This window comes from Podarcis bocagei (assembly GCF_964188305.1).
Source record: "Podarcis bocagei genome assembly, chromosome: 16".
In the NCBI taxonomy this organism is placed as follows: Eukaryota; Metazoa; Chordata; class Lepidosauria; order Squamata; family Lacertidae; genus Podarcis; species Podarcis bocagei.
The window spans coordinates 13,414,548-13,426,888 of NC_138142.1; the positions used below are offsets into that span (position 1 = coordinate 13,414,548).

The following is a 12,341-nucleotide window of genomic DNA, read 5'->3' on the forward strand; positions in this document are numbered from 1 at the left end:
GCCCTGGAGGGCCACACCCGGACCCTAGACCTGAGGCTCCCCACCTCCTGAGGTTTGTGCTACAAACTGGGCTTTTAGTATTGCAGCTCCAGCCGTCTGAAATCAGGATGTGTGAAGAGCTCCGTTTTGCTTTTGTAACGTGAAATGAACACCGCTGCCGGCCGCCCCCACAAGCATGTGATTTCAAAGGGGAGGGGGAAAAAAGACAGGAGATTGAGAAAGAAGGAAGACGAAAACCTTTTATAAATGTTACTGTCTGCCATCTCTCCCCCTCCCACCCCCAGTGTAACTGCGGTATGTTTATCTACAGTTATCTACAAATATCTACAGATTATCTACACTCTTTGCAGATATGACTCTTTGGTTGAGTTGAATATTCCGGCCCCCCTACCCCACCCCACCCTTCACTTTACACTGCAACTATCAAGAAGAGAAGAGAAAAAGAACACACACACACACCACAAATTGCATAATTGCTGAAAGGAAGAAAATAATATTAATAATAACAATAAATATACCAATGTCATGAAAGACCTGACCCAAAGCTTTGGCACTAATCCACGTAACTGGGGAGGAAACCCTTCCAATAATTTGGAAATAAGAGTGACAAAAGCAAAAGCTCTCCTAGAGGGGGAAGGGAGGTTCTTTGGTGATGGGCGGGTGATACACAGAATTGTAGAATGCTAGGGTCATAAGGGACACCCCTCCCAAAGGGCTATCTAGTCCAAACTCCCTACAACGCAGGAATCACACAACATAAACCTGCAGCCTTGGCCAGCCTGACTCCCTCCATCTGTTTCAGACCACAACTCCCATCAGCAGAACTGTGCTATCTGGGGCTGATGGGAGTTGTAGTCTGAAGCCGATAGAGGCGGTCAAGGGGCAATGGTTGCAATAGTCCAGGCTTCCTCAAACTCGGCCCTCCAGATGATTTGAGACTACAATTCCCATCATCCCTGACCACTGGTCCTGCTAGCTAGGGATCATGGGAGTTGTAGGCCAAAAACATCTGGAGGGCAGAGGTTGAAGAAGCCTGCAATAGTCCATCAGCCATCTTCTTAAGGGCAGTGCTTGACAACATGGTTTAGTCCAGCCCTTGAAAGAATGCACAATTACCACTACACTTTCTTTAAACTTTAAAGGATCCCTTTTTGCTCAACACATTGCGATTGAACCAGACTTTCTTGCAGCAGGAAAATAATAATATATAATTAACTAGAACACATCTGCTTTCGTCCGTGACTCTTCCAAAAGCTGCTAAAGCCTTCCAAAAGCAGAGTTCTCACTGCAGTAGTAACACTGTATATCCGGGGAAAGAGGGAGGAGGCAGGAGAAGCTCCCTTGAAGGAGATCAAGGAGCAACTTGCAGAATCTGGGGTGCAGAGGCACGAAGTTGCACTCAGAGCTTGGGTATGTTTAGGCTAGAGGTGGGTCATGATTGCTGTTGTACATATGAGATAGATTTGCCAAGTTGAAGATAGATAAGCCTGTATCAGGGATGATCAGAGCACCAGGGAGAACAGTGTTAGAACATCTGCTTGGCATGCAGAAGGTCCCAGGTTCAGTCCCCGGCATGTCCTGGTAGGGCTGGAAGAGAACCTTGCCTGATACCCTGGATAGACACTGCCAGCTGGGAGTAGACAATATTGAACTCTGAACTCCAGAGAACTGTTGCCTGAGTCCCTTCCAGGAAGCCCACACTTAAGGCATTAACTCTCCCCATCCTGTTGCCCCTGCCCCCCCCCAACCACTGGTAAACTAAGTGATAGACATCCACTGATCATAGGTGATTTATTTAGCTGTGCTAGCAAAGCATTTCTGGGGAAGGCATAGCTCAGTGGTAGAGCCTGGGGTGCAGAAACCTCCAATCCCTGCATCTCCAGGCAGAGAAGCCCTGGAAACCTGCTGCCAGCCTGTGCAGGCAATACTGAGTCCAATAGACTAAGGGTCCAACTTGGAATATAGTGGTGTCTTATGTTGCCAAAAGCTGTGAATGGATCTTCTTGCAATGACCCCCCCAAAACCCCTTTAAAGCCCATCTATGTCAGACAAGCCACCTCCGCTTCTTACATCAAGTTTAAAGAGTACACCTAAGAAAGTAGGTGGTGCTGTGGGGACGCGGGTGGCGCTGTGGTCTAAACCACAGAGCCTAGGACTTGCCAATCAGAAGGTTGGCGGTTCGAATCCCTGCAATGGGGTGAGCTCCCGTTGCTCCCCTGCTCCTGCCCACCTAGCAGTTCGAAAGCACGTCAAAGTGCAAGTAGATAAATAGGTACCACTCTGGCGGGAAGGTAAATGGCGTTTCCGTGCGCTGCTCTGGTTCGCCAGAAGCGGCTTAGTCATGCTGGCCACATGACCCGGAAGCTGTCTGCAGACAAACGCCGGCTCCCTCGGCCTATAGAGTGAGCTGAGCGCGCAACCCCAGAGTTGTCTGCGACTGGACCTAATGGTCAGGCGTCCCTTTACCTTTAAGAAAGTAATAAGCAAAGGCTGGTGCCCATTGGGGCTGATAGGGGAAAACGCAGGGAGGCCAACAGTAGGTGGCGCCAGAGCCAGCAGTGGGAGGAGCCAACTCAATTCTGGTTTTGTCCTTTCTGAGCTAGGGGACTTGACGCAAGGCAGCTTCTAGGAAGGTCAGAGAGTCCGACAGCTCTTTCAAAGAAGAGCAGGTGCATAGGACAACAGACCACTGCTGAAATTTGAAAGCCAAAACTCCGCTGCTGATTAAAGCACACTTTGTCAGATAAAGTGGAATGGAAGCAGTGATCTCCAGCCCACCAAAGCAATAAATGTATTCGCCTTTAAGGCGTTGCAAATCTTGGTTCTGTTTGTGCTCCAATGAATGCCCCTCCTCCTCCAGAAGGGGCAGTAACACAGTGGCAGAGGGAGGGGGGCATGCGGGGCGGACAGGTTCAACCCCTGGCATCTCCAGGTAGGACCAAGAGAGACGACTTCTGCCTGATGCTCCAGAGAGCCACTGCCAGTCAGTGTAGAACCAATAGCCTGATTCGGTAAAAAGGCAATTTCGTATACTGGGGTGAGAGCTGAACCAGAGGCGCAGTGGTGCAATGCATATTATTCCTGCAAAGGGTTGCAGGATCAATCTCCAACATCTCTAGGTTAGAGCTGGGAATGGTTCCTCTCTGAATCCCTAGGGGGCAGCTGCCAGTCAGCGCAGACAGTACTAAGCGTGATGAACCAGTAAGGCAGCAAGGGAGAGAATCTCCTGTGCATGCAGAAAGTCCCAGGTTGAATGCCAGGTTCTCCCCAGGTAGGGCTGGGACAGAGCCCTGGTTGAATCCCTGGAGAGCCTCTGCCAGCCAGTGCAGACAATATTGAGCTGGATAGACTAATGGTCTGGCTCCTTATAAGGCATCTTCTTGTTAGGGTTAGGGACATAATTCAGTGGTTGAGTATCTGCCTTGCATGCAGAGCATCTCAGGCCCAATCCAAATTGGTGGAGAGCTGCTGCCAGCCAGTGTGGACCACCAACCTGGTTCCTTCCAGGCGTTTTGTACCACACTACCTGCCAGCATGCGAGATAAGAAATAAATAAAATAAATATAATGACCAGCATGCAAGGACCTCCTGTTAGGGTCCAGAAATGCTTCCAACCATAATTTTTGGCCGGGGGTGTTTGGAACAGGACAGGACAGCTGCTTCAGAACAGGCTGGTACCATCAAGGTCTACTAGTCAGGGTGGCTATGATCTGCCTCTGCTGTTGGAGACTCGAAAGTGGGGAGAGCCCTGTTGCACCCAGGTCCTTCTCTGGGGCTTCCAAGGGGGTTCTGGTTGGCCTCACAAAGAGGATGATGACTTGGTTGGCCACTGGCCTGATCCCATCAGAGCTCTTTGTACCTGAACCCACTAGAGGGACCTTCTCGGTCATTCTTAAGGTCAGACACAGCTCCGGTCAAGTCGGCGGAGGTTCCTTTGTTGTTGCAGCTGCGTGGGGAGACTGAAACTTCCTTTCCCTGCTCTCTGCTATGTGACGGGGGGGGGGGGGACGGGACCCGACAGCAGCCCATGAACCCAAGTGTTATGTTTTGATTCTGCTCAAAGTCTTCACTACAGCTTCCTTGTCTAAAAACTGCCTTTGGGGAAAGAAGCATAACCTGGGCTATTCAGTCGTGAGTTTTAGGGGGTCAGGGTGCCTTTCCTTCCAAACTAGCCCGCACGCTGCAAGAAGATCAAACGTGTCCATGTGCCCACACACACTTGTGTAACTTCTCTGGTTCGTGTGACAAGTGTGTGAAAATAAAATATCTAGACAACCCAGAGATAGCCTCTGGTGTTGAGCAGTAGGGGGTTAGCCCCATACTTCAGGACAAGCCTGACCACCACTGCACACAAATGGTAACAAAGGAGATGTTGGCATTTGTGTGATTTAGTCCAACTCCCTCTCTCTCTCTCTGTCCCCCAGCAAAAATGGAGGTGTTGTCTATAAAGCTTACACCCATTTGCATGAGTGCAATACCCAGCTTACACGATCCATGATGCAGCCGGCACATGTACCTGCTCTCTGCCATTGAAAGGAAGCTCTTGAGCTAGGTCCATCTATGCCACTTATCTTCAGCTAATGGGTGGGGACCCGCTATTGGGTGCCAGCCTGATCCCATGTGGGTCACAACAGGAGCACAACCACCAAATGCACATTTGGGTTAAAAGTGGGTCCTGGATCGGAAAAGGTTGGCAATACCTGATCTAGGCAATTAGTATTGCCTAGGACTCGGACAGATGTATGGAAGTGGGAGCTGGACCATAAAGAAGGCTGATTGCCGAAGAATTGATGCTTTTGAATTATGGTGCTGGAGGACACTCTTGAGAGTCCCATGGACTGCAAGAAGATCAGACCTCTCCATTCTGAAGGAAATCAGCCCTGAGTGCTCACAGAAGAAGAAGAAGAAGAAGAAGAAGAAGAAGAAGAAGAAGAAGAAGAAGAAGAAGAAGAAGAAGAAGAAGAGTAGTAGTAGTAGTAGTAGTAGTAGTAGTAGTAGTAGTTTGGATTTGATATCCCGCCTTTCACTCCCTTTAAGGAGTCTCAAAGCGGCTAACATTCTCCTTTCCCTTCCTCCCCCACAACAAACACTCTGTGAGGTGAGTGGGGCTGAGAGACTTCAAAGAAGTGTGACTGGCCCAAGGTCACCCAGCAGCTGCATGTGGAGGAGAGGAGACGTGAACCCGGTTCCCCAGATTACGAGACTACCGCTCTTAACCACTACACCACACTGGAAGGACAGATCGTGAAGCTGAGGCTCCAGTACTTTGGCCACCTCATGAGAAGAGAAGACTCCCTGGAAAAGACCCTGATGTTGGGAAAGATGGAGGGCACAAGGAGAAGGGGACCGCAGAGGACGAGATGGTGGGACAGTGTTCTTGAAGCTACCAGCATGAGTTTGACCAAACTGCGGGAGGCAGTAGAAGACAGGAGTGCCTGGCGTGCTCTGGTCCATGGGGTCACGAAGAGTCTGACACGACTAAACGACTAAACAAACAAAACAACCTTTCTTATACTGAGTCATCAGGTCCATCTAGCTTAGTATTGTCTACACTGACTGGCAGGGGCTCTCTGAGGTTTCAAGCAGGGGACATACCCAGCTTTACTTGGAGATGCTGAGGACCTTTTCTATGCAAAGACAGATGCTCTGCCACTGAGCCAAAAACCTTAAACTGCAGACAACTTCTAAGGATACTCCCACGCGGACAAAATCAGAACCAGTATCTACTGCAATTTCACACCACCTTGATGCATAATCATCAGTCTCAGCAGTGCCCTAAGCCTGGCAAAAACATTGTGTACATAATTCAAAAATACCTGCAGTTCTGAAAGTCTTTCTCAACGTAGCACCCCTTTTGCGTAGGCATGTAATGATTCTGATGGACCTTACAGAAGAAACCCACCTTTGCAGACACTGGAAACCCTGTGAGTACGTATCACAGAAGTGCTCCTGGTGGTCTCAGCTGTGCCACTCCAAGGGCTCCCTGGGCTGTATCCAATGCCGGTCCTACTCAGAGAAGGCCCACTGGAATCAATGGGCCCAAGCTAGCCATGCCCATTGATTTCAGCAAGTTTACTCTCACAAGGACTAGCGCCGGATACAAACCTATGTATGGTTTGGGACTATGGTGGAATGGGTTGAGATGCATTCTGTTCTCACAGTGACCGACCAGATGCCCATGGGAAACTCCCAAGCAGGATCCGAGAAGAAGAGAGCTCTCCCCTCCTGAGGTCTCCAACAAATGGTACCATGAGCATTCAGGGCCCGTGCAACAGATGAGAAATAGAGGCCACTCTTGGTGTTGAAACCAGACACATGCCAGAAGAGCAAGCACTTTAAAACTGCCATGCCAGCTGCAAGGGGCCTGATCCAGCTACAGTTCTGCCCTAGTGGTAGCCAGCACAATGAGTCCCACTAGTGCAGCGGTTCTCAACCTTTGGGTCCCCAGATGTTGTTGGACTACAAATCCCATCATCCCTGGCCACGCTGGCTAGGCATGATGGGAGTTGTAGTCGTCCAACAACATCTGGGGACCCACTAGTGAAATGGGACTTTCCCCATCCTTTCCTGCCCTTGTACGCCCGCCCCCCCAATCAAATCTGCTCGGGAGGATTGGGAGAATACCCCAGAGCACGATGTGAGGGGACGAGAGGGGAGGTTGCTCCATCCAGCAAAAGCAGAAGTCATTGTACTGACGGAACGGTCATCTTAGTGTGACACTGAATTCCACCCAAGGTCCACAGATGCTCAACTCACCTGTAGGACATGCAGGCCTGCTGCACACCAGTACTCTGCCTGCAACAGAAAGGTCCTGGACTATGACCAGCTATTTGCCCATGTATCCCAGCATTGTCTACATCAGGCATGGCCAAACTCGGCCTTCCAGCTGTTTTGGGAATACAACTCCCATCATCCCTAGCTAACAGGACCAGTGGTCAGAGATGATGGGAATTGTAGTCCCAAAACAGCTGGAGGGCCAAGTTTGGCCATGCCTGGTCTAGACTGACCACCAGCAGCTCACCAGGGTCTTGGAGGTAGAGGCTTTCCCCATAATCTGCCCTCTGGTCTGAGATACAACCTGGGGGCCTTCTGCACTGAATCATGGTCCTTCCCCACTGTTACACTGACTGATGGATTTGCACCTGCCTTCCCCAATGCCCTCCAGATGTCCTGGACTAATTCTCCTGTCCGTGCCAAGGCTAATGGGAGTTGTAGTCCAAATCACTTAGAGCACACCAGGTTGGGGAAGTCTGCCATCTACCTAGATCAGCTGACAGATAAAGCTTGTCACCTACCTTAGAGCGGTAAGATAGGCAAGCTAAGATTCAGGCAAAAATAAAAACTGAGCTGTTCTGATGCTCACGCTTTAGGTCCACAGCCGTGTCGGCACGATCACCTGACCTACCTGCACAGTGGCAGTGCTGTAAGTAGTATTCAGCAAGCACTCTGAGCAGGTAAACAACTGCATAAACACTAAAAGGTTATTATGATGACAGCAGCGAGGGCAACAGAACAACATATGGCTTCATTTATAAAGCAAAGGAAGGAAAGTGCAGCTGTCAATCACTGTGTCGGGGGGGGGGGACGGGACGGGACGGGACGAGAATGGTGGTGCCCTCCAAGCAGGGCGGCAGGCGGCGCAAAATGCTCCGAGTAAAGTCTCAACCTCCATCCATCCATCCATCACGCATGTCAAGAGACTGATCATTTCCTCCTCCGGGACGAGGAAGGAAACCAAGTCATGAAGGACGATTCCAACGTTGCAAGAAGGGATGAGTAGAAAGCGTGTGCAAGAGACAAAGGACCCCCTCATGGAAACAGGGAAGGGTTGTTGTTTTTTTGCGGGGAGGTGAGACAAGGGGATGTTCTTTCGACAAGATAGTGCTCTCTGAAAACTGAGCCGTTCAAACCCATGCAGATAGCCAGTCATATAAGCTAGAGGACCTTGCGTCTCAAAGGTTATCTTGGTCCATAGTCATAGCTGGTGGGAGCTCCTGCGGTGGAATACATGTTGGCCGCAGCGGCAGCTGCTGCAGCGGCAGCTGCCGAATTCATGTGGTGGTGATGATGGTGGTAACTGTGTCCCCGGATGCTGGGCAAAGGGTAAGGGGCTGGCCTGCTCTTTGCCCCCAGGTAATGGTCGTAGGCAGAGACCGGGTGCTTGTAGGGGTGGTGGTGGAGGGGCTCTGAAGTGGACGGCTCCAGCCGCAGTTCGTGGTGTGGGGGGCTGGGCCGGCTCCCTGCCGGGCTGGTGAGGGGGACCAGACCCCCTCCACCGGGCACAGGGAGCGCCGGGCTCAACACTCGGGACATGAGCTGCTGGTGGGCAGGATCTGCGTGGAGTGGCGTCCCGCCGGCTGCGTCCCTCTCGTATTCCCGACGACTCTCCGCCACATCTGCAGGGGGCGCCAAAGAGGAAGGGGGGGGGAGAAAAGCACAAGAGTCAGTTGGCTGGCAGGGGGCTTGGAAACTCCAGGTCACCTCCAGGTGCCCATCTAACCTCTAGAGATGGGACCCATCACTCCAGAGTGAAGCCAGGTAACTCAAACCAATACAGTTTTAGCCATAGCAAAATAAGACAATACAAAAATGCTAGAGACAAGCAACCAAGCAAAATTCAAGGCGATATTGCTGGTGTAATGACATTTAAATTACCCTAAGACAACAATGCAAAGATTTAGTTGCCAGCGCCAGAAATCTAATATGCGGATATATATAAAGCATAAAATGGCCCCAAAATAAGCTCGGCACGTTGAGTTTTTTTTAAAAAAATGTAATAAAAAGAATTAAAACAGGTCCAGGTCTAGGACACACTACCCTGTCAGAGTAGCCCTGAGTTTCAGAGCCTGCACTATGAAGATTGCCACCCCACGTGAAATTTGAGGATTTGCATCCACAAGAAGCGATTTCAGTCTTCCTTAGACGTAATGGTGGACGGGATCAAGAGGAGGAGCTTAGATCTTATTGGCTCATAAATAGGGCAGTAGAAAAAGAAATGTATGAAGTCCTCTACTTCATTCATTGTACATGGACATAGACGCTGAGTAATAGGGGTCTTAGAGTAAATCCCCTGAAGGAAGGCCGTGGGTATAGAATGGAAATGGGCCATAGTTATTTTGCTATGGCTGTATGCTAATGCAATAAAGGTTTGATGATGATACAGTTTTAGCCTTTGTAGTGCAAACATGCGCCACTGCAGATAAGAACATAACCTACATAACCCATCCAGTCTGGCGTCCTGTTCTCACAGTGGCCAAGCAGATGGGAAAGCAGCAAGCAGGATTCAAGCGCAAGGTGCCTGTGGTTACCAGCAAGTGGTAGAGAAAGGCTGGGCAATATGGCGGAGGCACCCAATTCTGACCTTTTGTCAAGCAACGTCATTAGAAAATATGGTGTATGGTTGCCCCAGGTGCTTTGGCTTCTAGGCCACTTTGACACCAGAAGAGGAGTCCTGCCAGATCAAGCTGAACATAGAACAAGCTGAACACATGTAGAACATATCCATCATGGTGAGCAGCCATTGATTTGTCTAATATCCTTAAGAATGTAAGAGCAGTTCTGGTGGATCAGGCCAGTGTGCCCCATCTAGTCCAGAATCCTGTTCTCGCAGTGGCCAGCCAGATGTTCACCGGAAACCCACAAGCGAGACTTTCCCCAGCCTCCTGTGGTTTCTAGCAACTGGTATTTGGAAGTACATTGCCTTCAGCTGCAAAGGTGGAGCATAACCTCCATCACCCCTGACTTGGAAGGAAGAGACATTACATGCGAAGGAGTCTCCTACATATTCCCACTTTGATCTCTCCTTGCTTGCTTAGAGGGGACACATAAACAGGCCATGTCAGCCAGGGAGAGACTACATCGAATGGCAGCAGCCCCCTCACTGGGCAGTGGGACCTCTGCAAGCACCTAAGAATGCCAACCTATGGTCCCACTCCTTTTCTTGGAGCTGTGGGCTCAGACACTCAAAGCACTCCAAGTCACCCCAGAGACCTGCCCTGTCCCCAGTGCAAAATGGGGTGCGGTGGAGAGATTGAGAATAAGATGCGCTTTTACAAACAGAAGCGGTTTGCTACTGGTCATGGTTTGTTGGAGGAAAACAAACCACTATTGAAGGAACGTGGGAAGCTACTTCACACTGAGCAGCACCAATTGGTCCATCTAGCCCAGTACTGTCTACACTGACTGACAGCAGCTTTCCAGGGTTTCAGGCAGGGGGATTCCCAATCCTACCTGGAGCCTTCTGCCTGTAACGCAGGTGGTCTCCCACTGGGAGCCATGGGACCTTCCTGGTTCAGACACAGTGCTAAACCAGAGATTGTGACCACCTGTTTTGTAGAGGCTTGGGGGAGAGGAGGGTTCTGAACCAAAGAGTGCAGTTATTATTTCTGGATGATTAAAGGAGGAGATTGAGATTTTGATTGATTGCTTTGCATGTTCTACTAAGCTCTTGTGAAGCTTTAGAAATAGCTTCTGCACACCTACACCTACTGAGACGCTGCTCTGTTCCGTGCGACCACGTTTCTTAAACAAAAGGACAGCCCTTTTTGTGTGTGTGTGTGTACGTTGTTGTTTTTTCTTAGCTCAATGATCTTAAGTTAACAGAAGGGAGAGGAGGAATGCCAGGGATAGCAGCTCCCACCCCCCACCCCGCTCAAATGAAGTGTTTAACATTGTGTTCAGCAGAAATCTGTGCTCCTGGGACAAGGCATTCTGACTGTGATAAATAGAGCTGAGTTGAGTGACAAGTTTGCACACGCTTGAAATTTTTGCAATTGTATAACACTAAACAAATAGAGACTTCTCTTTATTTTAATAGGCCTGGAGTGTGCTGGGGGGAGGGAGGAAAGGCCCCCACCCCCAAGATTCTCTGCGCAACTGTTTACTCTGGGTAATGGAAAAGGAATCAAATAGAGGTGCCTAATGGGTTTGCTAGGGGGGTCCTGCAAGAGGCTAAATACAACTACTGGTGGTTGTGTTTTCTTACTCCTTCTCTTTTGGTTTAAAGAACAAGAAGAGGAGCATGGAAAATGCTCTGCTCAGGTGATTGTTGAGAAGAGTGAAAGCCTCAGAGGTTAAAGAGAAGCCAAACTAAACAAATCGCTAACTAATTTTAAGTTTCATCATCATAGGCAGGCAATCTGGAAGTAAAACAAATAATCTATGCTCTGGTTTATGTTGTTTCCCTGGGATTTATGTTTATCGTTATAATTATTTTTGAACATTTCAAAACTGAAGTGTGTGTGCATGCTAATACACTATACAATTTTATATAATGCATCTAAGGACAGGTAAAGGTAAAGGGACCCCTGACCATTAGGCCCAGTCGTGGCCAACTCTGGGGTTGCGGCGCTCATCTCGCTTTATTGGCCGAGGGAGCCGGCGTACAGCTTCCGGGTCATGTGGCCAGCATGACTAAGCCGCTTCTGGCGAACCAGAGCAGCGCATGGAAACGCCGTTTACCTTCCCGCCGGAGTGGTACCTGTTTATCTACTTGCACTTGATGTGCTTTTGAACTGCTAGGTGGGCAGGAGCTGGGATCAAACAATGGGAGCTCACCCCATTGCAGGGATTTGAACCACCGACCTTCCGATCGGCAAGCCCTAGGCTCTGTGGTTTAGACCACAGCACCACCCGCGTCCCTTCCATCAAGTATAATGGGACTTAATTCTGAGTAAAATATGCATAGAATCAGGTTGCACAGCTGCAAGCTGTAGATACTTACTTGGAAGTAGGTCCCATTGAACACAGAAGGACTTACTTGTGGGTACACACACATAGGATTGGTCTGCAAATTTAAGACATAAAATTGGAGGGGCCAAAATTCAATAGATGCCAATAAATGTTCTTATCTTTATATATCAGATGCAGGACAGTATGTGTTTATGTATACGGACAGACAGACATATATTTTCACCTGCATCCAATGAAGTGGACTCTAGCCCATGAAAGGGAATGCCATAACGACTTTAACATGCCACGAGTCTCCTTGCCATTAATCTGAGTAGCTTATGCACTTCTATGCATACTTATCTGATAACATTCCATTGAATTCAATGGGCTTTATTTGGAGTATACATGTATAGTCTGCACTGGAACAGAGTCTGCCTTTGAGCAACATCCTTCAATTTCACAATTAAATATGTGTTTATACTTTACCGTTAAATATTTATATTGTTAGATGTTAAGTTTTGATTAGGTTTGGTTTCGCTGTGTTTGTCATTTGATGACATAATATTAACTTTTTTGCTTTGTATTCGAGAATATATATGACACGTTGTTAAAATATGTGATTTGGTTCAATCAAACTTCAGATTCTCGTTTTTGAATTAACAATTGTTTCT

At 48.9% G+C, this 12,341-nt stretch overlaps 1 protein-coding gene across 2 annotated transcripts in view; it reads right to left on the reverse strand.

Annotated features, from left to right (window-relative positions):
- Positions 1 to 465: 465 nt before the first annotated feature.
- TBX1 (T-box transcription factor 1) overlaps positions 466 to 12,341 on the reverse strand; it is a 55,098-nt gene continuing 43,222 nt past the window's right edge. Inside the window, exons 8-9 of one of the 2 annotated variants that reach the window (XM_081174913.1) lie at positions 11,723 to 11,785; positions 466 to 8,396 (exon numbers count right to left, since the gene is read on the reverse strand). In XM_081174913.1, coding sequence (XP_081031039.1) covers positions 7,960 to 8,396; positions 11,723 to 11,785 — 500 coding nt within the window. In that variant the 3' untranslated portion in view covers positions 466 to 7,959. The remainder of the gene's footprint in view (positions 8,397 to 11,722; positions 11,786 to 12,341) is intronic. The other variant, XM_081174914.1, reaches the window with a different exon arrangement.